This window comes from Mobula hypostoma, chromosome 28, assembly GCF_963921235.1.
Source record: "Mobula hypostoma chromosome 28, sMobHyp1.1, whole genome shotgun sequence".
Lineage (NCBI taxonomy): Eukaryota > Metazoa > Chordata > Chondrichthyes > Myliobatiformes > Myliobatidae > Mobula > Mobula hypostoma.
This window is the reverse complement of record NC_086124.1, coordinates 12,793,930-12,821,043: the sequence shown is the minus strand read 5'-3', so window position 1 is coordinate 12,821,043 and position 27,114 is coordinate 12,793,930. Positions and strand designations below refer to the sequence as shown.

The window sequence follows — 27,114 nt, the reverse complement described above, 5'->3', positions numbered from 1 at the left end:
ATTTGACTTAATTTTCTTTTTAGTGTAAAACTAAACTCATTTCTTTTAAACTAACTTGATTACAACTAGCAGGGCTTTCCATCTAGCCTGATCTTATTTGAGGGTTGAGCGGATTTTTCTAGTGTAAAGACCAGCAACAGGTTTTCATCATTCCGGGAATACTTCATCATTCTCGTCGAATGGGCATCGGGTAAATCTGCTTAATCTTACATCTTTATGTGTACCTAGACTATTGGAAGCTTTAAGACCATAAGACAAAGGAGCAGAAGTAGGCCATTCGGCTCATTTAGTTTGCACCGCCATTTTATCATGAGCTGATCCATTCTCCCATTTAGTCCCACTCCCCCACCTTCTCACCATAACCTTTGATGCCCTGTCTACTCAGATACCTATCAATCTCTGCCTTAAATACACCCAATGACTTGGCCTCCACTGCTGCCCATGGCAACAAATTCCATAGATTCACCACCCTCTGACTAAAAAAGTTTCTTCGCATTTCTGTTCTGAAAGGGCGCCCTTCAATCCTTGTCATGCCCTCTCGTACTAGACTCCCCCATCATGGGAAACAACTTTGCCACATCCACTCTGTCCATGCCTTTTAACATTCGAAATGTTTCTATGAGGTCTCCCCTCATTCTTCTAAACTCCAAGGAATACAGCCCAAGAGCGGACAAACATTCCTCATATGTTAACCCTCTCATTCCCGGAATCATTCTAGTGAATCTTCTCTGTACCCTCTCCAACATCAGCACATCCTTTCTTAAATAAGGAGACCAAAACTGCCCACAGTACTCCAAGTGAGGTCTCACCAGCGCCTTATAGAGCCTCAACATCACATCCCTGCTCCTATACCCTATTCCTCTAGAAATGAATGCCAACATTGCATTCACCTTCTTCACTACTGACTCAACCTGGAGGTTAACTTGAAGGGTATCCTGTATAAGGACTCCCAAGTCCCATTGCACCTCAGAACTTTGAATTCTTTCCCCATTTAAATAATAGTCTGCTTGTTTATTTTTTCTGCCAAAGTGCATAACCATACACTTTCCAACATTATACTTCATTTGCCACTTCTCTGCCCATTCTTCCAATCTATCCAAGTCTCTCTGCAGACTCTCCGTTTCCTCAGCACTACCGGCCCCTCCACCTATCTTCGTATCATCAGCAAACTTAGCCACAAAGCCATCTATTCCATAATCCAAATCGTTGATGTACAATGTAAAAAGAAGCGGCCCCAACACTGATCCCTGTGGAACACCACCGGTAACCGGCAGCCAACCAGAATAGGATCCCTGTATTCCCACTCTCTGTTTCCTGCCAATCAGCCAACGCTCTATCCACATATGTAACTTTCCCGTAATTCCATGGTTTCCCGTAAACCAGGGAACAAAGTGATATCAATTGTGCAACGAACTATTTGTTGGTTTTTGAAGTTTTTGAACATTTGAGGTTGCTTGGTTCCTTAAGGTGCAAGTAACCTTGCCTTGTACCAGCTTTGTTGGGCCTTGCTCAGATCATTTATCATTGGTACTCAATTCTAGTCAGCTCTTCATTCTCCTCCTCTTGTGCAGAATTCTCAGAAAAGACTGTAGAGTTGCTGATGGCCATGTAAAGCTTCTGCTAGATCTTTCAAATGTAATACATGTTTGTGGGTTTATTGATAATTGATCCCCTTCTCATCCAATACCCAATGTGGATTATCCCACAGTAATAACTAAATACCAGTGACTACAGGGACTCCTTTGTCTTGTATGTGTTACTGCCCGTTACGCCATTGGCATTTAGGGCAGCGATGAAGGTCCTCCGTCTCCATCACAGCTTTCTTCATCGTCTCAGTAGCTTCCTCTCAGTTTTCACTAATGTCAGTCATGCAAGTCCTGGGTGAAGATTCAGGAGCACCGCCCCAGATGTAGAAGGATTCTCCATTGTTATCTAACCATATAACAATTACAGCACGGAAACGGGCCAGGTCGGCCCTTCTAGTCCGTGCCGAACTCCTACTCTCACCTAGTCCCACCAACCTGCACTCGGTCCATAACCCTCCATTCCCTTCCTGTCCATATATCTATCCAATTTGGCTTTAAACGACAACATCGAACCTGCCTCAACCACTTCTGCTGGGAGCTCGTTCCACACAGCAACCACTCTCTGAGTAAAGAAGTTCCCCCTCATGTTACCTCTAAACTTTTGCCTTTTAACTCTCAACTCATGTCCTCTTGTTTGAATCTCCCCCACCTATCTCCGTAATAGTTTTGTTTTACCAGTCAGGGTTGCTAGCCCAGAGATGAACCCCTGAACCTGGAGGACCAGTGGACCACTCTTAGTCTGGCCTCTACCCTTTGACCTGTTTGGTGTGGGTGACCCTACCAAGAACCAAGGCCTTGACTGCAGCCAACATAGCTCTCCGGGTCATTGAGGGACTCAAGCCTCCAAATCCCGACAAGGTTGTGGACCTCTTGGAGGTTTGTCCTATATGACAAGATAATTAAGATAATGACCCGGATCTGGGCCGTACCCTCCAAATATCCGGACCTGCCTCTCTGGTTTTTTTTGCACTACCTTACTTTCCATTTTTCTATTTTCTATTTATGATTTATAATTTAAATTTTTAATATTTACTATCAATTTGTAATCCAGGGAACGGGAAGCGCAGAATCAAATATCGCTGTGATGATTGTACGCTCTAGTATCAATTGTTTGGTGACAATAAAGTATAAAGTATAAAATACAATTTCACTTCTATATCATCCCTAATTCAACCTCAGTTCAGCCTCTGGAAACACATGTTCATGCCAAGTACAGTATTAATTATATACTTGTTTATTCCAAAGCTCTTCTGACTAGAATTCCGCAGTGTGCAAGTTCTTTATTCAGTTTTGGCATGAAGCGATTTTCTTCAACCTCAGTTTTGTGATCCTTAACGAGTATAAAAATGAAAATTGACTTTCTTCTCTCATTTCAGCTTCCATGTAGCCAGTGTTAAAAGCAGGCAGTCACAGCTAGTAAGTGTAGAGTCTGACTTATTTTCCTCTGCTACGATGGCTCCGTAGAACTAACCAAGTTAACATTTCCGTCTTTTTTTACAACCATAACCAAATGTGAGTAGATGAACAGAAATATAAATTAGAATGGTGGTGAATATTGGTAGCTCGGGTTGAGATGTTTGATGTTGTGGTACTCGACATGCTTGCTCGTTAGCTTGCAGACGTTTCATCACTAGTCAAGGTCTCATCCTCAGTGTGCAGTTGTTAGGTTTTCTCTCTGGGAGTGCTATGTTTATATAGCACCCCCCATTCGCTTGCCTCTGACCTGATTGGCTACCCCTTCAGTCGACCCTTGAATTCTATTGGCTCACATTTCCTAACAGCCAAAGAAATGTGAGCCAATGGAACTCAAAGGTCATCTGAAGGGGTAGCCAATCAGGGCCGAGGCAAGTGAACGGGGGCCAACAACTGCACACTGAGGATCTCACCTCGACTGGGGATGAAACGTCTGCAAGCTAATTGCCAGGCTCAGCAAACAGCTCAACATCTGAAAAATAAATTATTGTTGATGCTTAAAATCTGTAATAAAACAAGGAAGGGTCAAAAACACACACCAGGTTAGCCAGCATCTACGGTGAAGTGAACCACAGTTCAAGGTGATGGCTTTTCACCAGGACTCTTACAAAATAGTTTTTACCAGAAATTCAGGTTCTCTTCGCCAGTTTGCAATCTCTCTCTCTCTCTGGCTATCCATCCCATAGGATGATGATGGTTCCTTTCAGTAGAAAGGAACAGCGTGTGTGTGAATGGATTTTAGGTGAGTAGGGGGTCGCACAGGTCCAGACCCACCCTCTCGACATCCCCTCCCGGAGCCAGCGGCATGGTGGGGTCCAGGACAGCTGGGGGAAGTTCTGTTGCAGTGAATGGCCAGACCAAGCTTTGACACAAGGGATGCCCTTTCTGTACTTCACGGCACGTGTTTGCTAGATGGCCGTTGACCCTACGAGAGGGTTCATCCGCCCTTTGATAGGTCTTGTTTTTCATCCTGCAGGGTGTCTAGCCACCCTCCTCACCAGGCAAGCCTGGTGGGGGGGCCGGTTTAGTCACTGACCACCCAACCATGCGACATGGGTCGCCCGGTACCAGTAGCACTCAGACCAGTGACCTGCAATATGTCCCGCTCTATCACATCCTCAGAGTTGCCATTGTGTCGTGGAGTTTCCCTGAGAAATATTTTCTAAGAATTCTGGTTCTCATTTCACTTTAATCAAGCTTTGAAAGAAGGATCTCTTTCAAATGGTACAAAAAAACAAGCTAAAAGTAAAACAGAGTACAAAGAGGCTCCAGTCATAGTTCTAGAGGGGGACTGTCTGAGTAGAGCATAATGTACGTGCTGTGTGAAATTGTTTGACAAGGTATGTCGACACAATATTGAATGAAGTTACAGTTACAGAAGGATTAGTGCTTTAAGGAAACATCATTTAAAAAAAATTACACCAAAGAATAAACGGCGTACATCTGAAGGCAGTTATTCTAGTATTTAATGGTACAGGAGATAGACAGTAGCAGATGGAAATGTAGGAAGACAAGAAACTTCAACAAATCTTGCTTCTTTTGCTCAAACGCAACCAGCTAAACTCAGCCGCGTAGGCACCAGAGACAGGCTCCTGCGAGGAGTGTATTATTGGGAGGGTCATCCTGGGTTCATGGACTTTTTGCCTAGATTTATTTATCTACTGAGATACAGCACAGAATAGGCCCTTCAAGCCACACCCCCTCGGCAATCCCCCAATTTAACCCTCGCCTAATCTCGGGACGATTTACAACGACCAATTAACCTACCAGCCGGTATGTCTTTGGACTGTGAGAGGAAACCGGAGCACCCGGAGGAATCCCACGCGGTCACGGGGAGAACGGCAGCGGCGGGAATTGAACCCTGGTCATTAGTACTGTAAAGCGTTGTGCTAACCACTATGCTACTGTGCTCCAAGGATAAAAGTCCTCAGAGCAGCATAGTCACTGCCAAGTCTCGGCTGCTAGAGAAATAAGCAGAACTATTTCGAAAGTGAAACATTCTTTAGCAATAAGTAAGAATCCATGTCTTTATGTACTTAAACTTTTGGCCCTTTCGGGCCAAAACCCTTCGGAAGGACTCCCGACTGTACTCTTTTCCTAGATGCTGAGTTCCTCCAGCATTTTCTGTGTGTTGCTCAGTGGAATGAGCTTGCTTGCATTTTCCTGTCTGTACCCCTCATAATTTTATATACCTCTATCAAACTCCTTCCAATCTTCAGTGTTCCAAGGAATAGATTCCTAACCTATTCAATCTTTCCTTATAACTCAGGTCTTATAACTCACTACTGAATTACTGAACGGAGATGCTTCCTAATCCAGTTAGGATTTTCCTAACAAAAATAGGTTATGAAAGCAACATAAATGCCATTAAAGGAATTTGTCTCTTTACAACCCAACCCCAGTGCTCTAATGAAATTCAAAATTTTCTAAACTTGCTAACTTGCTAAAGTTAAAAAGAAATATGCGGCAGGTCAGCAGAATGTCCCTGGAGAGTAACATTTCCAGGTCGACAATATTCAGAATCTCTTCTGATGTGAAGTTTCATTCATATTCGACTGGACAGTTGTCACAAGACAGTGTTAGAAGCATGATGTTGGGGATATGTATTGATAATATCAATACCAATTTCAAACTGAGGAACCGGGTCTAAAGGAAGGGAGAGAAATTTAGAATCCCAAAGACTACAGTACTGTGCAGAAATCTTTGGTGAGGGTATGTATATATATATATATAGTACTGTAGTAATTTTAGAATACTAGAGTGGGAAGCACCAGAGAGACATTCTGTAATGATCAATGAACCACTTGTTTGGAATCAAATGACCTTGCTTGGTGTCTCAGGGGTGTGTCTGCACCCCTTGCCTCTGGCACTTCTCTGCCACCTGTCCCACACCCCTCCCGCGGCACTCCACCCTCGCTATCAGATTTACAGACTTGCTCTCTGCTCCACGTTGACAGATACAGTAGTGTGCAAAAGTCTTAGGCACCCCAGCAATATATATTAAGACCTTTGCACAGTGCTGTCTGTGCAGGAAGAGAAAGTTAGGATGAAAAGCAGTGACAAGGTAAGGTGTATAAGATTGGAAAGAAAAGGGATACATTATTAAACACTGGTTAAGAGTTGTCAGAGCAGCATATTGTGTAAGAAGAGGTAAACCAGCAGGTCAAAGATAAGGTTCTGGGAAAGAATTATTTATACAAAGGTGTGGTACAGTGAGTCCTGATCCCAGTAGAAATGGATTCAGGGGAAAGAAAAATTACACAATGTGGGATATTTGTAATTAGGTAGGGGAAAAAACAGGATACAAATAGGAGAGAAACACCACTCTAAACCAAGGGTTTTCAACTTCTTTTTGTGCCACGGACCGATACCATTAAGCAAGCGGTCTGTGGACCACAGGTTGGGAACTCGGGCTCTAACTAGTAGTTAGTTAGTTACTGGCTTTTAGGGTAGCAATGAAGGTCCTCCATCTCTGTCTGTCCTTGGCCATCTTCTCGATTGAGCCCCTGGTGTGGTTCAGGGACCTCAGTTCTGTGTCTATGGAACAGCGCCAAGTTGTCTTTGGTCTCCTGAGTTTCCTCTACCCTTCAGGGGTCCAGTGAAGTGCTGTCTTGATGATGGAGTTGGCCTCTCTTCTCATCACGTGCCCAATCCATCTTCATTTCCTCATGAGGATTGTGGCCATGTCCTCTAGGTGACACTGAAGGAGTAGGGCGTGGTTGGAGATCTTTCTTGGCCAGAAAATAAAGAGGATCTTCTGGAGACTCATGGTGTGGAATGACAGCAGCTTGGCAAGGTCTCTCTCTGTCATGCGCCAGCATTCAGACCCATACAAGTGTGGACAGAACACAGCTCAGGTACAGCTTCAAATCGTAGCATTGCAGTAAATGGATACCTGTCAGGGAAAATAAAATTCTGAAGGTCAGAAAAGGATGCTGTCATTTTTTTCTCTCTTGTGTTTAAATTATGAGAACACTCAGTCCTCTTTTATTGTCATTTAGAAATGCATACATGCATTAAGAAATGATACGATGTTTCTCCAGTGTGATATCACAGAAAACAAGACAGACCAAAGACTACACTGACAAAACCACATAATTATACCATATAGTTACAGCAGTGCAAAGCAATACCATAATTTGATGAAGAACAGTCCATAGGCACAGTAAAAAAAAAGTCTCAAAGTCCCCTAGTCAATCGACTCCCGAGTCCCCGACAGCGGTGGCAAAAGGGAGAAACTCCCTGCCATAAACCTCCAGGCACTGTCAACTTGCTGATACCTTGGAAGCAGCCGACCACAGCCGACCCTGAGTCCATCCGTCTGAAAACTCCGAGCTTCCGAGTAGCCTCTCTGATACAGCCTCCCGAGCACCATCCTCTGCCGAGCACCTTCGACCTCTCTCCGGCCGCTGAAACACGCAAAGCCGAGGATTTTGAGGCCTTCAGCTCCAGAGATTCCGATTACCACTCAGTAGCAGCAATAGCAAAGCGGGCATTTCAGAAGTTTTCCAGATGTTCCGCTATGTACTCATGTCTGTCTCCATCAAATCAGGATTGTGCACGGTCCCCTACTTGACAGATAACAGATATTCATCACCGGAGAGGCTGCGCGCGCTGTCGTCGCACCACCATCTTCTCCCAGAATTTAAAGTGATAACGAATAGCTGGGATAGGTCCACTAGATGTTTTGAGTCTTAGACAGAGTTCTAGTTTTATCATTTATTGTGAAATTGCTGTTGGAAGAAAAAGACCACAATTGCTTTGAGATAGTTTTGGAACATCAAGATATCCTTGTGAATCTGTGGTTTGTGATGTTGATGGACAAGAAATTGTTATCGGTAACCACACACACAAAATGCTGGAGGAACTTAGCAGGTCAGGCAGCGTCAACAGAAATGAATAAACAGTTGACATTTTGGGCCGAGACCCTTCACCAGAACTGGAAAGGAACGGGGAATAAAAAGGTGGGGGAGGGTTAAGGAGGATAGCTGGAAGGTGATAGGTGAAGCCAGGTGGGGGGTGGGGGGAAGTCAAGGGCTGGAGAAGAAAGAACCTGATGTGGACAACAGCAGAAGAAAGGGGAGGACGAGGGGACCCAGGGGGAGTTGGTAGGCAGGTGAGAAGAAGTGGAATGTCAAAGTGAGGGATAAAGGAAGGGGGGAGGGAGGAAAGAAGATTCGTTCATCGGAAGGAGAAATAGATACTCATGCCATAAGGTTGGAGGCTGCCCAGACGGAACATAAATGTTGCTCCTCCATCCTGCTAGTGGCCTCATCTTGGCAAAAGAGGAGACCATGGATCAACATGTTGGAATTGGAATTTTAAAAGTTTGGCCACCGGGAAGTCTCACTTGTGGCGAATGAGGCAGTAATTACGGTTTCATACATCAATTAAACTCATTTATATCCTGCGCAGGAAGGTTTAAATGCACAGAGAGCGTAGTTCATGTATCAGGCTGATGGTACCAGATGCTTTACAGTTGTGGAACAATTGTTATATTTCTATATCGGAGAACTTAAGATAATTTTACTTTTGAAGTGCATCAGATTAACCTGCTTTCACAAACTGAACCTTGAAAATTGTAAAAGCCAGATTAAAAACTTAGCAAGTATTTGATTTTCAGGTGATTGTGGTAGAAATATGTAATAAAGCAGAAAATCTTATCTGTGCTCTCAGCAAGCCAGGCAGTGTATGTGGGAGAGAAACCAAGTTAATGTTTCCAGTCAGTGTTTTCTGATCAAGACCACTGATTGAAAGCCATTGACCTAAATACATTAACTCTTTCCTTTGCCACAGATGCCGCAGGACATGCTGAGTATTCCAGTGTTTTCTGACTTTATTTCAGATTTCCGGCGTCTGCGGTATTTTGCCTCCAGTAAAGTGCCTTGATTCCTTTGGAGAAGGCTGCAAACACAGAAGGCAGAAGCTTAGAGACCACCTTCAGGGTTTTTACATGGAATTTCTAAACTGGCAGTAAAATTTAGAGTGTATAAGGACATAAAATAGTTGTCATTGCTGCTGCAAAATCAAGGACATTATAAAGGCTACACTTCCTTTCAATGCCCTCACATAGGCAGTACCTTTGGGGCCCTCTACTGGGCACTTGCATCACAACAACCAAATTGGTAGACTCAGCATGTTTTCCAAGTGTCCTCAAAGAGCATTAAGAATCAGATAGTGTACCTAATGTAATTACTTTGTGATTGAAAAATCTCCGGGAAAAATATTCTACCAAGATGTAGTTACCCCACCTCACCAGCACTACATACGCATCACCTAGTGTCACTTTATGCACATACAATCCATCTATGTGTATAACAGTCGTGTTTTATAGGGTCGTTTTTATATTTGTATTTATTGTGGGTTTTTTTGCTTTTTTATTGCTTTCTTTATGCTTACTGTGGTTTTTTTCGTGTTGCATCAAAGCCAGAGTAACAATCATTTCTTTCTCCTTTACACTCAAAGAAAGACAATAAGCAATCCTGAATCTGGATGTTATTTATTTATTTATTTATTTATTTATTTATTTACTGAGAAACAGTGTGGAATCGGCACTTCTAGCCCTTCAAGAGGCACCGCTCAGCAGTTCCCCTGATTTAATCCCAGCCTAATTATGGGAAAATTTACAATGACCAATTATCCTACTGACTGATACATCTTTGGACTGTGGGAGGAAACTGGAGCACCCGGAGGAAACCCACGTGGTCATGGGGAGAATGTACAAACTCCTTACAGGCAGCGACGCGAATTGAACCCTAGTTGCCTGTACTGTAAACCGTTATGCTAACCACTATGCTACCATGCCGCCCCCCCCCCACACACACATTGAATCTACTAAGTTTTCAGTCTGGCTTTCACAGTTTTCAAATTTAGTTTTGTGAAAGGAGATTAATTCCGCATTAGATTAGATTAGATTATGAGAACACTCAGTCCTCTTTTATTGTCATTTAGAAATGCATACATGCATTAAGAAATGATAGAATGTTTCTCCAGAGTGATTTCACAGAAAACAGGGCAAACCAAAGACTAACACTGACAGAACCACATAATTATAACATATAGTTACAGCAGTGCAAAGCAATACCATAATTTGATGAAGAACAAACCATGAGCACAGTAAAAAAAGTCTCAAAGTCCCCGAGTTGATCGACTCCTGAGTCCCCGATAGCAGGTGGCAAAAGGGAGAAACTCCCTGCCATAAACCTCCAGGCACCGTCAAATTGCCGATGCCTTGGAAACAGCCGACTACGGCCGATACTGAGTCCGTCCATCTGAAAACTTCGAGCCTCCGACCAGCCCCTCCGATACAGCCTCCCAAGAGCCATCCTCTGCTGAGCGCCTTCGACCTCGCCCCGGCCGCTGAAACAAGCAAAGCCGAGGATTTCGGGGCCTTCTGCTCTGCAGATTCCGATTACCACACAGTAGCAGCGGCAGTGAAGTGGGCATTTCAGAAATTTTCCAGATGTTCCTCCGTACTCTCACGTCCATCTCCATCAAATCAGAATTGTGCACGGTCCCCTACTTGACAGATTACAGATATCATTCACCGGAGAGGCTGCGAGTGCTGCGTCACGTCGCCATCTTCTCCTCCATCTTCTCCTGCATGCTTCCAAAGTAAAGTTATATTAAGAACTCCAATATAGGAATACAACTGTGACACATTCAATTCGATTCAAGTTCAATTGTCATTAAACCATACATGAACACTCATGAATAGAGCCAAACGAGATAGTGTTACTCTGGGGTCAAGGTACAAAACGCAATGCCAGCAGTCACACACAGCACAAAGCACACACAAGATAGCAAGCACAAATGGTGTCACAATCACAATCCCAAAACTCCACCAATCCACAGTCGACTACAATAGAGCCCATCTCCCGCCGAGCGAACACTGGGGGGGTAGCAGCAATTCCAGCATGGACAACACGCCACACCGCCTCCTGGTGGAGTGCACTGGCAACAATGCGCCCCCCCCCCCCCCATAACCATATAGAATATCAGTAAAGTACAGCAATGCAGAATATACATGTATGTAGTCCGGGCTGGACGCCACACTATGCTGGCCCTACATCTGGTACAATCAGTCTGAAATATAAACTGTGTTCTTTGTGAGTCTCTTCCAAAGAACTATATCCTTGCTGTTACCAGTTTTATTTCAAGTTAGACACTTTAGAATGGCATTGACTGAAGTTACAGCAATTATGACTTGATAACGGTAACAAATACTAACGTACAGTAACTGCTTTTCTGGTTTCACTTTATTCCCACACATAAATGGGTGATACGTGGGGAAGACCACCCACAAACTCAGTCCATTCATTTGCAATCAATGCAAGGAACGTGACCAGCTTTATGCCCATTCTGCCCTAAGGTTGCCATCATCGTGACCGACGGTCGCCCCCAGGACCGAGTGCAAGACGCTGCCAACCACGCCAAGCAGAAAGGCATTGAGATCTTTGCGATTGGTGTGGGCAAGGCAGAGATGAACTCCCTGCGTGAGATTGCCAGTGAACCCCTGGAAGACCATTTGGACTACGTGGAAAGCTACAGTGCCATAGAAAAACTTTCCAAAAAGTTTCAGGAAGCTCTTTGTGGTGAGTAAAACAGCAAAGAATATGTGAGATCTCAGCTCAGTAGGACAGACTGCTTCACCTTCATACTTGTGAGGTTATAACTCAGGGTCACAATTGTCAGTTAGTGCTTACACCAGGCTCGTCCTAGTGCAATTCTTAAAAACAGTATTTTTATGTATTATCGTCATCAACGTTATGTGCTGTGTCGTATGACGTGGGCGATCATGGTCTTCTCACAACCATGGTTGTTCTTGGCAAATTCTATCAGAATCAGAATCAGGTTTATTATCACCAGAATATTGTTATAGAAATTTGTTAACTTAGCAGCAGTTCATTGCATACATAATATAGAAGAAGAGGGGAAAAAAAATAATTAATAAATAAATAAACTGCAGTATATGTATGTTGAATAGACTAAAAATCGTAGAAAAACTGAAACAATATATATTTAAAAAGTGAGGTAGTGTTCACGGGTTCAATGTCCATTTATGAATCGGATGGCAGAGGGGAAGAAATGGTTTGCCATTGCCTTCTTCTTGGCAGCGTCTTTACCAGATGCGTAACCCCACCCATTATCAATACTGTTCAGAGATCGTCTGCCTGGCGTCTTTAGTTGCGTAACCAGGACTTGTGATCTGCACCGGCTGCTCACACAACCATCCACTACCTGCTCCCATGGCTTCATGTGACCCTGATCTGGGGGCTAAGCAGGTGCTACACCTTGCCCAAGGGTGACCTACAGGCTAATGGAGGGAAGGAGAGCCTTACATCTCCTTTGGTAAAGACATATCTCCACCCCGCCACCCAATTTTTATGTACATTGTTCATAAAATACTGTATGTTTGCTTTATTGAAAGGAACTTAATGGAATTTATATCATAAACAGGGCATACATAATACCCCTTAGGTACTTTGTAACATAGTGCAACAAAACTTGGATTTAGGATTCAAAATCTTTTATGCATTCAAATTTTACAGCTTGGAGTCTCCTTCACTGTTACATTTTGAGATACATAACAGGAGACCAGAAACCAACTACGTGACTTTAAAAAAAAAATTGGAATTTGGATTTAATAGAATATTACACAATAAATTCCTACATTAGCTCTTAAATTTATCCATTAAAACTTGCAGCTTCCTTATCTAAGAAAGGATGTGCTGATATTGGAGAGGATTCAACAGAGATTCGCGAAAATGATTCTGGGAAGGAAAGGCTTGTCAAGTGAGGAGCATTTGATGGCTCTGGACCTGTAGTTGCCTGAATTTAGAAGAATGAGGGGGGGTCTCATTGAAACCTATCAAATGTTAAAAGGCCTAGGTAGGGTGGGTATGGAGAGGTCCTATAGTGGGGGAGTGTAGAACCAGAGTGAACAACCTCAAACTAGAGGGATATCCATCTAGAATAGACACAAGAAGGAATTTCTTCAGCCAAAGGGTGGTGAAACTGTGGAATTTGGTTCCACAAGTGGCTGTGGAGGCCAGGTCATTGGGTGTATTTAAGGCAGAGGTTGATAGATTCTTGATAAGTCGGGGTGTGAAAGGTTACCGGGAGAAGGCAGGACAATAGGATTGAGAGGGAAGTGGATCAGCCATAATTAAATGGTGGAGCAGACTCAATGGGCCAAATGGCCTAATTCTGCTCCCATATCTATGGTCTAAAAGTATCTCTCCCTATAGTTGGTTATCCTTCAAATGTGCTTGTTTAGAGTATCTCTGCTTAGAGTTTCAGGTACACCGATAAGGGAAGTAACTTTCCTGATGTTCTGTCACAATTCTGCTGATGTTGTGGCTTTTGGGTAAATCACTCTTATTTTTCTAAAGGATTTGGACAGCAAGATCACTGCTAAACCAACATGAAACTGCCCTGGGTATTTGGGGAAGGTTAAGTACGTTAGAATGAAATTTTTTTTTGGTTGAGGTGGTATTATCTGTAGGAGAAATAAAGGAATTCCATTTGAACTGACTATAATAGGTGATCCAACAGAGTTAAGAATTGGTAGGTGTTGACCAGCCTTGTTAAACATGAGAAAGAAATATCATTAAAAGGATGAGATCCAAGATATTCTGACGCATTCATGGAGCTAAGTGTTAACATTAATCCAGCTATTTGCTGAATCAATATTAAAAGTTGCTGGCCAACTTTTAGCGATGTCCAGGAGAGAGCATACTGACATTTGGAATGACAGTGTGGTACTCTACCTGCAGCAAGACAGATAACAAAGCACTCCAATGGGTTACTAAGATGGTTCAGCACATCCTTGGGACTCAACTACTGGACCTGGAGACAACCTAAAACTCTCGATGCCTACGACAGACTCACAACATCATTTAAAGACCCATCCCATCCCAGACACCATCTGTTCAATCTCCTGCCATCTGGTAGGAGATACAGAAACATCTTAGCAAAGACGTTAAGACTGAAAAACAGCTTCTTCCCAAAGGCTGGTGTGCGGCTGAATAAAGCTACATCCCGGCTTGCCAATGGTCTTTGAGTGTCACGGACTGCCAAAGACATTTGTTACATGTAAATATGGGATTTCTTTTAATCAAGTCGTACAGCTTGCATTGTAAATATCTGTTTTGCACAGACTGGAGTAACACTGCAATCTTGCTGGCTTTTGCAATGACAATAAAGTTCTATCCTATTCTATTCCACTCCGAGAGAAATGCGGCTGCTGGAAGAGGAAAAATCAGATGGAGCTTGGATGCATGTGGTTGGTTTGAGAAGCTATTTTTGTGGGATAGATATGAAGGGAAGACAATACAAATACCTGACAACGTAAACGGAATCAGGGACTGAGGCACTAATGCCACTGAGGGGTTTGAGCAGTCTGCCATGTATTTAGTTGTGGGAATTTTCAGGATTACTGAAAAAATATTGCCTGTATCGAAATTTTTTCTTAAAGTTTTTATGGCTATGTTGGCATTCAGAAATAGCTTGCATGCCCTGTATGATAATTGGTATGCTGTCTTTCAGTTGCGGATCTGTGTGCAAGTGGGGATCATGACTGTGAACAGATCTGCATCAGTACTCCTGGCTCTTACAAGTGTGCCTGCAAAGAAGGGTTAACGTTAAACCCAGATGAAAGAACATGTGGAAGTAAGTCTTTGGCTTAAAAACTGGAAATTAGCTAACCGCAACTCCTTCTTGCCTCAGTTATATAGATACATGTGCTATGCATTTGTCTGTGCAACTATATAGTTAAAGTTCAAAGTAAATTTTATTACCAATGTACATATACATCAGCACATAAAACCCTGAGATTCTTTCTCCTGCAGGCATACTCAGCAAATCTATAGAATAGTAACTGCAACAGGATCAATGAAAGATCAACCAGAGTGCATAAGACAACACACTATGCAAGTGCAAATATAAATAAATAGCAATAAATAATGAGATCATGAGATAAAGAGTCCTTAAAGTGAGATCGTTGGGTTGTGGGAACATCTCAACAGGTGAGTGTGGTTATCCTCGTTTGTTCAAGAGCCCAATGTTGAGGGGTAGTAACTGTTCTTGAACCTGGTGGTGCAAGTCCTGAGGCTCTTGTACCTTCTCCCTGATGGCAACAGTGAGAAAAGAGGCTGGATGGTAGAGATGGTAAATGGATCCATGATAGATGGATGCTGCTTTCCTACGACAGTGTTTCATGTAGGTGTGCTCAATGGTTGGCAGAGCTTTACCCGTGATGTACTGGACCAAATCCACTACCTTTTGAAGGATTTCCCACTCAAAGGCATTGGTGTTCCCATACCAGGCTGTAATGCAACCAGTCAATACACTTTCCACTTCACATCTATAGAAGTTTGTCAAAGTTTCTGATGTCAAGCCAAATCTCTGCAGACTCCTAAGGAAGTAGAGGTGCTGGTCCCACAAGTTTTCAGTTGTTAGGGTGGAATCTGAAGTTACGGTATATGGCAAATAATAATTTCAACAGCAGCCAGTCTTCAGATCTGAATGTGAATTGTAGATTGAATTTAAAATGTAGCTCTGGACAACGGTCTTCCTGGAGCTGCAGACTGGGGTTGATCGCAAACCAGAAAACAACCCAGAGATGTCTGCATATGCATGAATGCAACTTGGAGACAGTAGGAATTAACACTCATCTAGGATGTGTTGGTGTGAAGATCTACATGTTTGAAAATTGTATGTAATTCAAAGAAAGAATTGTAGATTAATGGTAAATATTGGAATTGTCCTGCTGTTACCTTTGATCTTTAGCATATAAAAATGCCATGTAATATTGGGTCAGGCAGGCCTCTTCTTCCAAGAGTATCTTGAAGGCTGAATAAAAACTTCTATATCTACCAGCGTCATTGTCTCTCCAATGTCGATGTTCACTGTTGCAACACCACTTAATGGTAGAATAGGTCTGTATGCAAGCATTTGTTTTATGGCTACATTATTTTAAGGTAAGGTTTGTTCTCCATGCTATACTCTGCTACACTATCTTAGACAGGCACATGGACATAAGAAAAATGGAGTGTTATGGGCTGTATGGGAGGGAAGGGTTAGATTGATGCTGGGATGGATTAATATAGGTCAGCACAACATGGTAAGCCAAAGGGGTTGCACTGTTCCATATTCTATGTTCAAATGCAACAGATAATTAATTATTTACACCTTAAATCCTAAGAGTAATAATACTTTGTTCATTCGTTACGTACCATGTCTTATGACATGGGCAATCACGGTCTTTCCATGACTGTGATTGTTCTTGGCAATTTTTTCTACAGAAGTGGTTTGCCGTTGCCTTCTCCGGGGCAGCGTCTTTACAAGACGGTTGACTCCGGCCATTATCAATTCTGTTCAGAGACTGTCTGTGGTCACATAACCAGGACTTGTGATATGCACCCGATACTCATACGACCATCCCCCACCTGCTCCCATGGCTTTACATGATCCTGATCTGGGTGGGGCTAAGCAGGTGCTACACCTTGCCCAAGGGTGACCTGCAGGCTAGCGGAGGGAAGGAGCGCCTTACACCTCCTTTGGTAGAGACGTATCTCCACCCCACCGCCCAATAACGATATTTATAAAGTGTAAATAGCAGCACTATTCAATACAGTGTGGGCACATGGCCAAGTGGTTAAGGCATTGGACTAGCGAACTGAAGATCGTGAGTTCGAGCCCCAGCTGAGGCAACGTGTTGTGGCCTTGAGCAAGGCACTTAATCACACATTGCTCTGCGATGACACCAGTCCCAAGCTGTATGGGTCCTAGTGCCCTTCCCTTGGACAACATTGGTGTCGTGGAGAGGAGAGACTTGCAGCATGGGCAAGTGCTGGTCTTCCATACAACCTTGCCCAGGCCTGCTCCCTGGAGAGTGAAGACTTTCCAGGCGCAGATCCATGGTCTCGCAAGACTGCGGATGCCTTTTTTTAAAATTCAATAGATGAACATAATCATGCACTAGATTTTCCTTTTGTAAACTGGCAATGTAAATTGTGCCACCCACACAGAACACTGATCTCTTTTTAACTTTAAGTTATTACTTATTCATGACTTTTCAAAGAAAAGCTATTTCAAGAACTGCATTATTCTTCTAAATTGGAAATTACAATTGTTACATCGGCTGCCCTTGGTCCTGAGAACGGGAATGGCACAATAAAAAGTTAAATTCTTTATTTATTAATCCCTGCTTTTAATTTTCCTCCCAGCTTGCAGTTCAGGAGCTGTCGATTTGGGCTTCGTTATCGACGGATCAAAGAGTGTGAGGCCCGAAAACTTTGAGCTGGTCAAAAAATTCATCAATCAGATCATCGATTCCCTCGACATTGGCGATCAGCAGGCCCGGGTTGCTCTTGTTCAGTACTCGAGCTCGGTCAGGACAGAATTCCCCCTCAACAAGTTCAAAACGAAGCAAAGCATCAAGTCGGCGGTCAAGAACATGGAGTACATGGAGAGAGGAACAATGACAGGCCTGGCTCTGCAACATCTGTCTGAAAAGATCTTCGTCCCGTCACAAGGAGCACGAGAGAGCATCCCAAAAGTCGGCATTGTCTTTACTGATGGGCGCTCACAGGATTATATTAATGATTATGCCCAAAAGATCAAAGATAAAGGTAACACTAAAAAAAAACCCGTTAAGATATCCTATGGGAGGAACTTGCAAGACCATGGGGAAAGAGTTGACATTCTTTTTTTCTTTCTTTTCTTCTTCTCTTCCTTTCTTTCTTCCTTTCCTTCCTTCTTTTCTTCCTATCTACCTATCTATCGGCACTTTCAGTCCTTCAAGCCACACTGCCCATCAATCCCCCGATTTAATCCTAGCCTAATCACAGGACAGTTTACAATGACTAATTAACCTACCAACCGGCTGGTCTTTGGACCAGAGCACCCAGAGGAAATTCACCCGATCACAGGGAAAACATACAAACTCCTTACAGGCAGCAGCGGGACTTGAACCCGGATCACCTGTGCTGTAAACCATTGTGCTAACCACTACGCTACAGTGCCACCAGACATGTAACTAGTTGGATAGACCTACCAAAGTTCAGACACAAGCGCAGTCCTCTACTATGTTCTGCAATCAAACTATACTGGTCCCTTTATTTAAGTCCCTTAACTAGTATTTATCCACAATTAAGATATTGACTGCTAATCTACTCCCTACCTGCTGTGAATTTTGTCATTTGAGCTCAAAATGTGATATCTAACTCAACATTCTCTCTCCCCTGCAGTCAGATGAAGCTAAAAGCCACTTAGGGAAACAGTTCCTTAAAATAACCCATAAGACCTTAAGACCTTAAGACGTAGGAGTAGAATTAGGCCATTTGGGCCATCAAGTCTGCTCCATTATTCAATCATGGCTGATCCTTTTTTTTCCCTCCTCAACCCCAGTTCCTGGCCTTCTCCCCATAATCTTTGATGCCACATCCAATGAAGAACCTATCAAGCTATGCCTTAAGTACACCCTAAAACCTGGCCTCCTCAGCTGCCTCTGGTAATAAATTCCACAAATTCACCACCTTCTGGCTAAAGAAATTTCTCTGCATCTCTGTTTTGAGTGGATGCCCTGCTATTCTGAGGCTATGCCTTCTTGTCTGAGACTTCCCCATCATTCAACGTACAAAATGTTTCAACGAGATGCCCCCTTATCCTTCTGAATTCCAGTAAGTACAGGCCCAGAGCCATCAAGCATTCCTCATAAGATAACCCTTTCATTCCCAGAAACATTCTTGCAAACCTCCTCTGAATCCTCTCCATCTTTTCTTAAATGAGGAGCCCAGAACTATACACAATACTCAAGGAACATACATCAAAGTTGCTGGTGAACGCAGCAGGCCAAGCAGCATCTATAGGAAGAGGCTGCTTGGCCTGCTGCGTTCACCAGCAACTTTGATGTATGTTGCTTGAATTTCCAGCATCTGCAGAATTCCTGTTGTTTGCATTTAAAAACAATACTCAAGGTGAGGCTTCGCAAGTGCCTTATAAAGCCACAGCATCACATCCTTGCACTTGTATTCTAGACCTCTTGAAATGAATACTAATATTACATTTGCATTCCTCACCACCAAGTCTACCCGTAAGTTAACCTTAAGGGTGTTCTGCACAAGGACTCCCAAGATTCTTTGTAGATCATATTTTTTGGATTTTCTCCCCATTTAGAAAATAGTCCGCACATTTAATTTCTACTACCAAAGTACACGGCCATGCATTTTCCAACATTGGATTTCATTTGCCACTTTCTTGCCCATTCTCCTAACATGTCTAAATCCTCCTGCAGCCTACCTGTTCCCACTGTGCAAAAGTGACAAGCTGAACTCGAACAATTTGGTGCAAAAATTAACTTAAAATAAGTCTGCAAGTAATAGATTGAGAGTCAATAAAAGGGTTGAAATTTGTTTTCCTGGAGATGCATTTTGGGGGCTGATTGTAGACAAAGAAACACTCTATTTGACCACAAAAGCCTGCATATACATGAATGCGGCCCAAAGTCAGTTGGAATTAACATCCATTTTGGGTGTCTGGAGTGTGGGTGTGAAGAAGGAGATGTGTGAAAGCTATATGTAATTCAAAGGAAGCATTGTAGTTACATTACTATAGAATTGTCCTGCTGTGCCCTTTGATTTTAAATGAATTATTTATGGACAGTAATGGAGTGAAAAATGTTGACATGAGCAAATAATAATGTATAGGCATCCTTTTCCATTGACCTCCACTGCAGTGCACTCTGTTACCTTGAGTATTGTGAACAGTTTTGGGCTCCTCATCTTAGAAGAGATGTGCTGGCGTTGGAGAGGGTTCAGAGAAGGTTCACAAGGATAATTCCAGGAATGAAAGGGTTATCATATGAAGAATGTTTGATGGCTGTGGGTCTGTACTCGCTGGAATTTAGAAAGATAAGGGGGGGGATCTCATTGAAACTTTTAGAATGGTGAAAGGCCTAGACGGAATAGATGTGGAAAGGATGTTTCCCATGGTGGGAGAGTCTAGGACAAGAGGGTACAGCTTCAGGATAGAGGGGTGTCCACTCAGAACAGAGATGCAGAGACGTTTCTGTAGCCAGAGGGTGATGAATTTGTGGAATTTGTTGCCACGTGCAGCTGTGGAGGCCAGGTCGTTGGGTGTATTTAAGGCAGAGATCGATAGGTTCTTGATTGGACATGGCATCAAAGGTTACGGGGAGAAGGCTGGGAAATGGGGTTGAAGAAGAGAATAAAAAGGATCAGCCAGGATTGAATGGCGGAGCAGACTCGATGGGCCGGATGGCCTAATTCTGCTGCTATGGCTGTGGCCCTGTGGTTACAAATATATAAGTTTGTTGGCTTGCTTCCTGGTTTCCACGTGTGCAGGAGACTGTCTGGGTTGTCACGTTATCATGGCAGTCATGGAGCACTTTGGCTTTAGTGACCGTAGTTCTATTAGTTTTAAGATAGTGATGGAAAAGGACAAGACAGGTTAGTGTCCTAAACTGGAACAGGATTCATTTTGGGGCAATTTGACAAGATCTAACACAGGTTCATTGGATGAGTTTGTTTGAATGGTAAGTGAAAGGCTTTCTTACACTATACTTGTGAAACCCATTTTTTACCAGGCTTCTCTTTAGATGAGGCTCGTTAGCCCCTTGCTAACAGCTGTCGGACTCAGCAGTGAGAAAACCCCCCTTCTCAGGCTCTGTATGTCTAGGGTAGATATGACTTGGGTTACCACACCTGGGAGGTTGGGATGTCTTACCAACCCGAGCCCCAGTCTGCGTGAACACTGTATAATTACCGCCCCATGCAATTGCCCATTGGCAAGAAATAACAGACCGTACATGGCATACAATTAGAAAGAAAGTATACTTATAAATGGTAACTTAACCAAACTTGTATTAAAGAAGAAAGAGAAAAAGAGAAAAAAAGAAAAAAAGCAGAAGGACCCATCATAACTAGAACAGTCAAATGTGCGCAGGTCGGAGCTCAGATCTTTCAAGAGCTTATTGTCCGGTGTACCAATGGCACCAACTCCTCTTCACTGATCACCGGTAGGATTTTCCTTCTTGGACTCCATCGAGTTGCGCATTCTTGTTGGATTGAATCCTACGGCCAGTTCTCTCGGGCTTCTTCTCTCTTTATCTCCCGCTGAAAAAGATGTCGACCCACCTCAGTGTCCATCATAAAACCTCTCCACCCAGCGTTTTCTGGAACCTTCTCCCAATTCCACCATCCTGATTGGATGACACGACACTCCTAAGCAAGGGCATCACAACCTCTTTAATGGTAACCCAAACAGTACTAGCAGAACACACTGCTTCTACAGAAACCCATTAAATAAAATACCCCACAACATTAGCAGTAAATTCTTAGCCAGGGTGTTACACTTGTATTACAAGTGCGATATCAGGCGTCCAGAAGCAGCACGTTCTTACTCAGGTGAAGGGTAAACCAGACTCATTTTCTAAATTAACACACACAGATCTTGCTTTCTTCAAAATTTGTCAAGAATTCCTGTGTTGAATAACATGTTTAGAAGAAACCATTGATGAGAAAATCTATCACGTTATCATTCCTGTACATTTAAAATAAGTAAATTCATTTAATAATCTGTATGTTGTTCCTCTCCACGCCTTGGGGTGCATCGGGTGGCAGCCTCTTGTGGTTTCCTTAGCACTTGTCTGTTTTTAAGAGGCTGAGGTGCTAGCTCGATGCTCAACCCAGCACTGATGGAAAGCATGCAAGAAGCCAGCCAGATGTGAAACACTTGTCTTGAAGTTCAGCACGGATGCCACTACACCACCAGCTGGCTGACCTTCAGCATTAGATTTGATTCAACTGAGAGAATTGATATAGACTTTGAATTTGATATTTCCACCCAAGCCATGGCTCCCGAGAGCAGATAAATTGATAAAACCGAGGCTTTGAAACCTTTTATGAATGGCACATGTTGTCATAACAAACACTTTTGCTCTCTAAAGAAAACATTCCCACATGTCAGTTCTCTGTGTAGAATGACAAACATCCTAAATGTCTGTCACTATCATTCAGATTTTGTAGCATCGGGTTTTATCTACCACAGTCCTTTATTTCCATTCCTGTGCAATCATTGTATTCTATCAATGTGCCCCTTTCACAATATCTGCATCCTCCCAAGTCCTCCAATCCTCAAGGTCCTTTGACAAGCCTGACACAGAAAATAATAACCGATGAATCAGCCTGAGAAATCAGGTTGGAATGGCAGCACCTTATATTCTGTCTGAGTAGCCTCCAATCTGATGGCATGAACGTCAATTTCTCGAACTTCTGGTAATTGCCTCCCCCCTTCACCATTCCCCATTCCTGTTTCCCCCTCTCAACTCATCTCCCTACCTGCCCATCACCTCCATCTGGTGCTCCTCCCCCTTCCCTTTCTTCCATGGTCTTCTGTCCTCTCCTATCAGATTCCCCCTTCTCCAGCTGTTTCTCTTTCACCAATCAACTTCCCAGCTCTTTATTTTGCCCTCCCCCTCTCCTGGGATTCACCTATCACCTGCCACTTTGTACTTCTTCCCCACCACCTTCTTACTCTGGCTCCTCCCCTTCCTCTCCGGTCCTGAAGAAGGGTCTTGGCCCACAACGCCGACTCTTTACTCTTCTCCATAGATGCTGCCTGGCCTGCTGAGCTCCCCCAGCACATTGTGTGCATTGCTCTGGATTTCCAGCATCTCTCATGTTTCAGAAATCCACATAATGAAGCTGCACTGCCCCTTCCAGGGATCAAATCCGGACAACACTTCCAACAAGAGCCAATGAATGGGGATGAGAAAGCAATTCCCTTGATTTCCTTGTTCCAAAGACACAAAGCTACTCCTGCTCCAGATGAAAAAAAATGGTGAACTGCACCCAGTAGGGATTGGACCTGTGAATCTGTGGCTCTAGTGTGTTGAGCATAATTATATATTTCATTATTGAATAGCATAGGAGCATCCATCTTTCTCTATGTTCCTTGATCCTTGGAGGTTTTCAACCATTTTATGCCTTGGACTCCCATCATAACCAAGGAGTCCATGGACCCCGGGTTGGAAACACCTGCCTTAGAATTTAAAGTTTTTGTTCTTGACAATAGTTAGTGGCGGGACAATACCAAGTTCATGTAACAATACAGGCAATACAAAAATGGTAATACTTTCCCCTTTTGGGCTCTTAAGTAACAAACAGCGGAGAAGATCTTCAAAATGTAATCAGTGATTCATTCTTATATGTTTTCAGGGGTTAAAATGTTTGCGATTGGAGTGGGGAATGCCCTGGAAGAAGAATTAAGGATGATTGCTTCAGATCCAGTCAAAGATCATTACTATTATACTGCAGATTTCAAAGCAATGAATCAAATCGCAGACAAATTACAGGTTAAAATATGTGGTAAGTTTTTTTTCTTTTTTTTTTGAAAATAGGTCAGTATTGTATTTTAATTTCTCTAAGTCTGGATTTTTCAGACTAGGAAACTCGGCAAATACTGCTCTGCCCTCATCCCTGGGCAGAATCTTGGATTTCTGAGCATTTGATAGTGGGAAATAATTGGAATTGAAATATCGCCAACAATTTAATCTTTTTTTTTCACAAACAAGAGAATATCTGCAGATGCTGGAAATCCAAGCCACACACACAAAGTGCTGGAGGAACTCAGCAGGCTTTTCTGAAGAAGGGTCTCGGACCGAAATGCCGACTGTACTTTTTTTCCATAGATGCTTCCTGGCCTGCTGAGTTCCTCCAGCACTTTGTGTGTGTGTTGCTTAATCTTTTTTATCGTGCATTTGAAACAAGTGTAGAATCACGTAGTGTGTATCTGAGGAATTGATTAAAATCTTTTCAAGTTGGAGTAATCAGGATCAGATTTAATATCACTGACACGTCTTTCTGGCAGCACTACAACGCAGCACATAATATTAGAGAAAAAAGACTGAATTACAGTATATTACTAATTATTAAATAATATACTGTAATATAAATTAAATAAGCAGCACAAAAAACAGAAATAAAAAGTAGTGAGGTAGTGTTCATGGGTTCAGTGTCCATTCAGAAAATGAATGGCAGAGGGGAAGAAGCTGTTCCTGAATCATTGACAGTATCAATCTCATTTCAAACACTGTGGAAATATTTATAAATGCTTTTATGGTAAATGTTCAATTAAATTTATCCAAATCAATTGCATGAGTGTTGTTGGATGCCAGATGCTACCCAGTGCTGGATCTATGTTAGTGTTCAGCAAAGCTGTCACCTCGCGACTGACTACAAATTCTGCCACAATGTGAATGCACTGACATATCACAGATGGGAAGTGTCGTAGTGGACGGACTGAATGAAAACCGCATGAGATAAATTTTGCTTCAAGTGTCTAGAGAGCAAAAAAATCTTCAGATACAAAATCTGAGATAAGGGTGGAATATATTGGACAAACTCATCAGAACAGTCAACATCTGTGAAGGAAAAAAAAGTTAACATCTGAGGTTAATGACTTCGTAACAGTACAGTTCTTATAAGGAACTAAAACATGACTTTAACTGAAACATGCCTTTTTATTTTGTGTTTTATAATCCGTGTTTTCACTCATTTTTTTGCTGCAGTTTGCGCAATATTTTTTGCACGTAGGGGTAGGAGTGGGGTTTGATGTTTTTCTCTGAATGGGTTCATTCCATGGTTTGTTTCGTGGCTCTCTACGAGGAAGACAAATTTCAGGGTCGTATGCTGCATGCATACTTTGAAAATAAATATACGAGGAAATTTTTCTTTCTTTCTCTCCCCACAGAAGTTGCCTGAGCCGCAGAATACTTACAGATTTAAGTAATGTTCGCTTTGCTGCAACTTCATTACAATCGGTGGGGAAATAGCACAATTTTCCAGCATCTGCGAAGTTTTACTTACCGATAAATATCTCTACTGGGATCTGCAAACGTGATTCATAGAGAAGTCGAAGAGCATTGATATTTTTCCCTCACGTATCTTCTTTTTGCTTTCAGTTGAACCTAAAGACCCATGTGCCTGCGAGTCACTCGTGGAGTTCCAGACAAAGGTGGAGAAAATAATTAAAACACTGACGTCCAAACATATCCTTTTAATCTCTCGTGCAGTTTATCTGTACATTAATATATTATATATAGATACTAATTCATAATAACCTAACATTTCTTGTTCCTGAGCTCCACCTACCAGAACAAGCGCGATCTCCGAGTAGCCACCCATTTTAATTCCATTTCCCATTCCCATTCTGATATGTCTATCCATGGTCTCCTCCACTGTCGTGATGAGGCCACACTCAGGTTGGAGGAACAACATCTTATATTCCGTTTGGGTAGCCTCCAACCTAATGGCATGAACATCAATTTCTCAAACTTCCGGTAATGCCCCCCCCAACTCTTTCACCATTCCCATCCCCTTTTCCCTCTCTCACCTATCTCCTTGCCTGCCTTCACCTCCCTCTAGTGCTCCTCCCCCCCCTTTTTCCCCTTCCACGGCTTTCTGTCCTCTTCACCCCTTCTCCAGCCCTGTACCGCTTTCGCCAATCAACTTCTCAGTCTTTACTTCATCCTCTCCCCCTTCAGGTTTCACCTTGCGTTTCTCTCTCCCCTCCCCCCCACCTCTTAAATCTACTCCTCAGCTTTTTTTTTCAAGTCAAGTCACTTTATATTGTCATTTCGACCATAACTGCTGGTACACTACACAGTAAAAATGAGACAATGTTTTTCAGGACCATGGTGCTACATGAACAATACAAAAACTATACTGAACTACGTAAAACAACACAAAAACTACACTAGACTACAGACCTACCCAGGACTGCATAAAGTGCACAAAACAGTGCAGGCATTACAATAAATAATAAACAAGACAATAGTCACAGTAGAGGGCAGTAGGTTGGTGTCAGTCCAGGCGCTGGGTATTGAGGAGTCTGATGGCTTGGGGGAAGAAACTGTTACATAGTCTGGTCGTGAGAGCCCGAATGCTTCGGTGCCTTTTGCCAGATGGCAGGAGGGAGAAGAGTTTGTATGAGGGGTGCGTGGGGTCCTTCATAATGCTGTTTGCTTTACGGATGCAGCGTGTGGTGTAAATGTCTGTGATGGCGGGAAGAGAGACCCCGATGATCTTCTCAGCTGACCTCACTATCTGCTACAGGGTCTTGCGATCTGAGATTGCACAATTTCCGAACCAGACAGTGATGCAGCTGCTCAGGATGCTCTCAACACAACCTCTGTAGAATGTGGTGAGGATGGGGGGGTGGGAGATGGACTTTTCTCAGCCTTTGCAGAAAGTAGAGACGCTGCTGGCTTTCTTTGCTATGGAGCTGGTGTTGAGGGACCAGGTGAGATTCTCCGCCAGCTGAACACCAAAAATTTGGTGCTCTTAACGACCTCTACAGAAGGAGTCGTCGATGTTCAGCGGAGAGTGGTTGTTCCGTGTCTTCCTGAAGTCAACAACCATCTCTTTTGTTTTGTTCACACTCAGAGACAGGTTGTTGGCTCTGTACCAGTCCGTTAGCCGCTGCACTTCCTCTGTGTATGCTCACTCATCGTTCTTGCTGATGAGACCCACCACGGTCGTGTCATCGGCGAACTTGATGATGTAGTTCAAGCTGTGTGTTGCAGCACAGTCGTGGGTCAGCAGAGTGAACAGCAGTGGACTGAGCACACAGCCCTGGGGGACCCCGTGCTCATTGTGATGGTGTTGGAGATGCTGCTTCTGATCCGGACTGACTGAGGTCTCCCAGTCAGGAAGTCTAGGATCCAGTTGCAGAGGGAGGTGTTCGGGCCCGGTAGGCTCAGCTTTCCAATCAGTTTCTGAGGAATGATTGGGTTGAATGCTGAACTGAAGTCTATGAACAGCATTCGAACGTACATGTCTTTTTTGTCCAGGTGGATTAGGGCCAGGTGGAGGGTGATGGCAATGGCATCATCTTTTGAATGGTTGGGATGGTACGCAAACTGCAGGGGGTCCAGTGGGGGGGGGGGGCAGCAGGATCTTGATGTGCCTTCTGAAGTCCTGACGAAGGGTCTCAGCCCGAAACATCAGCTGTACTCATTTCCATGATG

General features: G+C 43.2%; 1 protein-coding gene across 1 annotated transcript in view; it reads left to right on the top strand.

Annotated features, from left to right (window-relative positions):
• Positions 1 to 27,114, top strand: part of matn1 (matrilin 1) — a 36,366-nt gene that overhangs the window by 5,794 nt on the left and 3,458 nt on the right. The window contains 5 exon segments of the mRNA XM_063035551.1: positions 11,431 to 11,653; positions 14,610 to 14,732; positions 17,291 to 17,695; positions 23,303 to 23,452; positions 25,048 to 25,134. Coding sequence (XP_062891621.1) covers positions 11,431 to 11,653; positions 14,610 to 14,732; positions 17,291 to 17,695; positions 23,303 to 23,452; positions 25,048 to 25,134 — 988 coding nt within the window.